The sequence below is a fragment of the Hirsutella rhossiliensis genome (genome assembly GCF_020360975.1).
Source record: "Hirsutella rhossiliensis strain HR02 chromosome Unknown scaffold00005, whole genome shotgun sequence".
In the NCBI taxonomy this organism is placed as follows: Eukaryota; Fungi; Ascomycota; class Sordariomycetes; order Hypocreales; family Ophiocordycipitaceae; genus Hirsutella; species Hirsutella rhossiliensis.
In genome coordinates this window covers 2,210,106-2,212,353 of record NW_025408671.1, presented here as the reverse complement: position 1 = coordinate 2,212,353, position 2,248 = coordinate 2,210,106, and the positions used below count along the sequence as shown (strand labels likewise).

Sequence of the window (2,248 nt, the reverse complement as noted above, 5' to 3'; positions counted from 1 at the left end):
TAAGGCCCCTGCTAGCTCGATATATCGTGAACAAGGGCACGTATGCAAATAAGGAAGAACGACGACTTCGAATTACACCGAAATTTGCAGCTAACCATAGTACGAATACTCTTTTATCCGAGTCCGCGCCTGCCTTATTTTCTTTCAGGCGTTGTACAGAGGCAGCCTTCAAAAGTTATCGGCCACGCTAAATTAGACCCTGTAAGGAAAAAGGAAGTAGCAAAGTAAACAGAGTGCCCCGCACGCGATTTTGTATGGCAGCCGCCCCTCCGCCTTTCTCAATATTCCCGACAACAATGAGGCGAAAAACAGATATCGCGACTCGAGCCCTCATTGTGGTGCTTCGAGGCGGCGGGAAATCGGCTGCTGAAGTTACTGCCTTGACTGGCGTGCCTCTTGGAACAGTTAAATGTATCTATACACGAGCTCTTCAACGCGGCTTTAAGCCAGATACGCCGCCCTTGACCCTTCGAGACGAGTGGCTCTAAGATGCCCCCCGTTCTGGCCGTCCCTCTAAGCAGCCTACAATCTAAGATGAGGTTCTCACGAAGGTTCGCCGCGATAGATACGGAAGGGAAAAAAACTGCGCTGATATTGCTAGCGAGCTGAGCTTAGCAGGGCACCCGGTCTCAGCAACGACTGTATGGCGAGTCCTCCGCTTAGCAGGCTTCCGGAAGACGAAGCCTACGAGGAAGCTAGGCTTAACGAAGAAGATGCGAAAAGAACGACTAGCCTGGTGTCTTAAGGAGCTACCGCAAGAGAAGATATAGGCTTAGATTGAACGAATCCCTCGTTATATGCAGAAAATAATTAAACTTGAGGGCGGCAACGAATATCGCGAGGGCAGGCTAGATTAGGTATAAGCTGGGAACGGTGCTATAGTAATTTGGTTGCTACTTTCTTTTTCCTTACAGGGTCTAATTTAGCGTGGCCGATAACTTTTGAAGGCTTCCTCCGTAGATCAGGCCCTTTTCGATTTAAGTCTCCAAATCTACGCGTCTATTAAAATAAACCCTGCCCGGAAGACGTCACGACTTATGCATATATTTTTGTGTTCAAACCGGAAATCACGAGGTTGCCAACAAGCCTCGGCTGATTCCACTCTAATGCTCAAGCCCTTGCCCTGAGCCCTGTAACTGCTACTCATTGCGGGCTCGGGCGTTGCGAAGTCCAATTTATGCATAACCCTTTGAGCACACCCCACTCGCGATATCCTTGCCCCTAAGAAGACGCAACTTGATCGGTCCCACAGATTCCCACGATGCCCGTTCGTCTAAACTACTACGCGCGCGACTTTTTAAAGCTGAAGGATCGTATATGTATAAAACCCCCGGAACGACCGAGGTCGAGCTCTCAACACAACAACTAGCATCTCTCCCTAAGAACTACCACCCTCAAAAACGCAAACATGAAGCTCCTTGCCCTCGCCGCAATCCTGCCGCTTGTCGTGGCCGCTCCCTCCCCTGAAGCCGACTCCGCCCGGGTGCAGCTCGTTAACGATCACTTCTACGAAGGTCGACCCGTCGGCGACTTTATGCAACACCGGCGCAACGAGCAGCTCAATGCGCCGTCATCGGAGACCGCGAAGAAGCTCGACTGGACTACCGACGGCTGCTCCGTGCCTGGCGTCCGTCAGGCGCTTGCCAAGTACCCCGGCCTGCCCAAGTTCTTTGATTTTGCCGACCCTTGCACGCGTAACGACTTTGCCTACCGCAACTACCCCAAGTCGGCGCTGAACTCACGCAGGAATGCAGTCGATAAGCAGTTTTTGGAAGAGTGAGTCTCTCATCCCACTGATGAGACAGATATGTGACTAACGCGCAACAGCATGAAGGCCGTCTGCGCTACGAGCATACGGATTCTCAAGGACCCCTGCTTGGTTTTGGCAAATAGCTACTACGCAGCCGTGAGAATCATTGGAGCCGAGCACTTTGGGCAGAAGACGGGGCGTGCCGAGCGCGTCCACAAGTCGTGGTGGCAGGAGCTGCAGTCAAACCAGACTCAGGATATACTCAACAGTATCGAGCAGGCCGGACAGGCGCTGGAGAAGGAGAAGAGTCGGGTTAGCCATTCGAGACGGTTACCGGCCAGAACGGGGTTCTAGCAGGCCTGACTTCAATTCAAGTAAGTCGACTTTAAGGTTGTATCTAATTACTTGAAATGAAATTGCCTGTGTCTCACGAAGGATGAGCAAAGCTGGCACATAGATCAGGGACTGGAGAACTCTTGATTTATTACCTAAGGATCA

The 2,248-nt window shown here is 51.5% G+C and overlaps 1 protein-coding gene across 1 annotated transcript; it reads left to right on the top strand.

The window, feature by feature from the left end:
* Nucleotides 1–1,408: 1,408 nt before the first annotated feature.
* HRG_05453 (prokaryotic phospholipase a2 domain-containing protein) lies at nt 1,409–2,104 on the top strand (the record flags this gene model as incomplete). Its single annotated transcript, XM_044863924.1, has 2 exons — nt 1,409–1,776; nt 1,828–2,104. 2 exons carry the CDS (start codon nt 1,409–1,411, stop codon nt 2,102–2,104), a joined length of 645 nt encoding a protein of 214 aa, XP_044720456.1.
* Nucleotides 2,105–2,248: the final 144 nt, after the last annotated feature.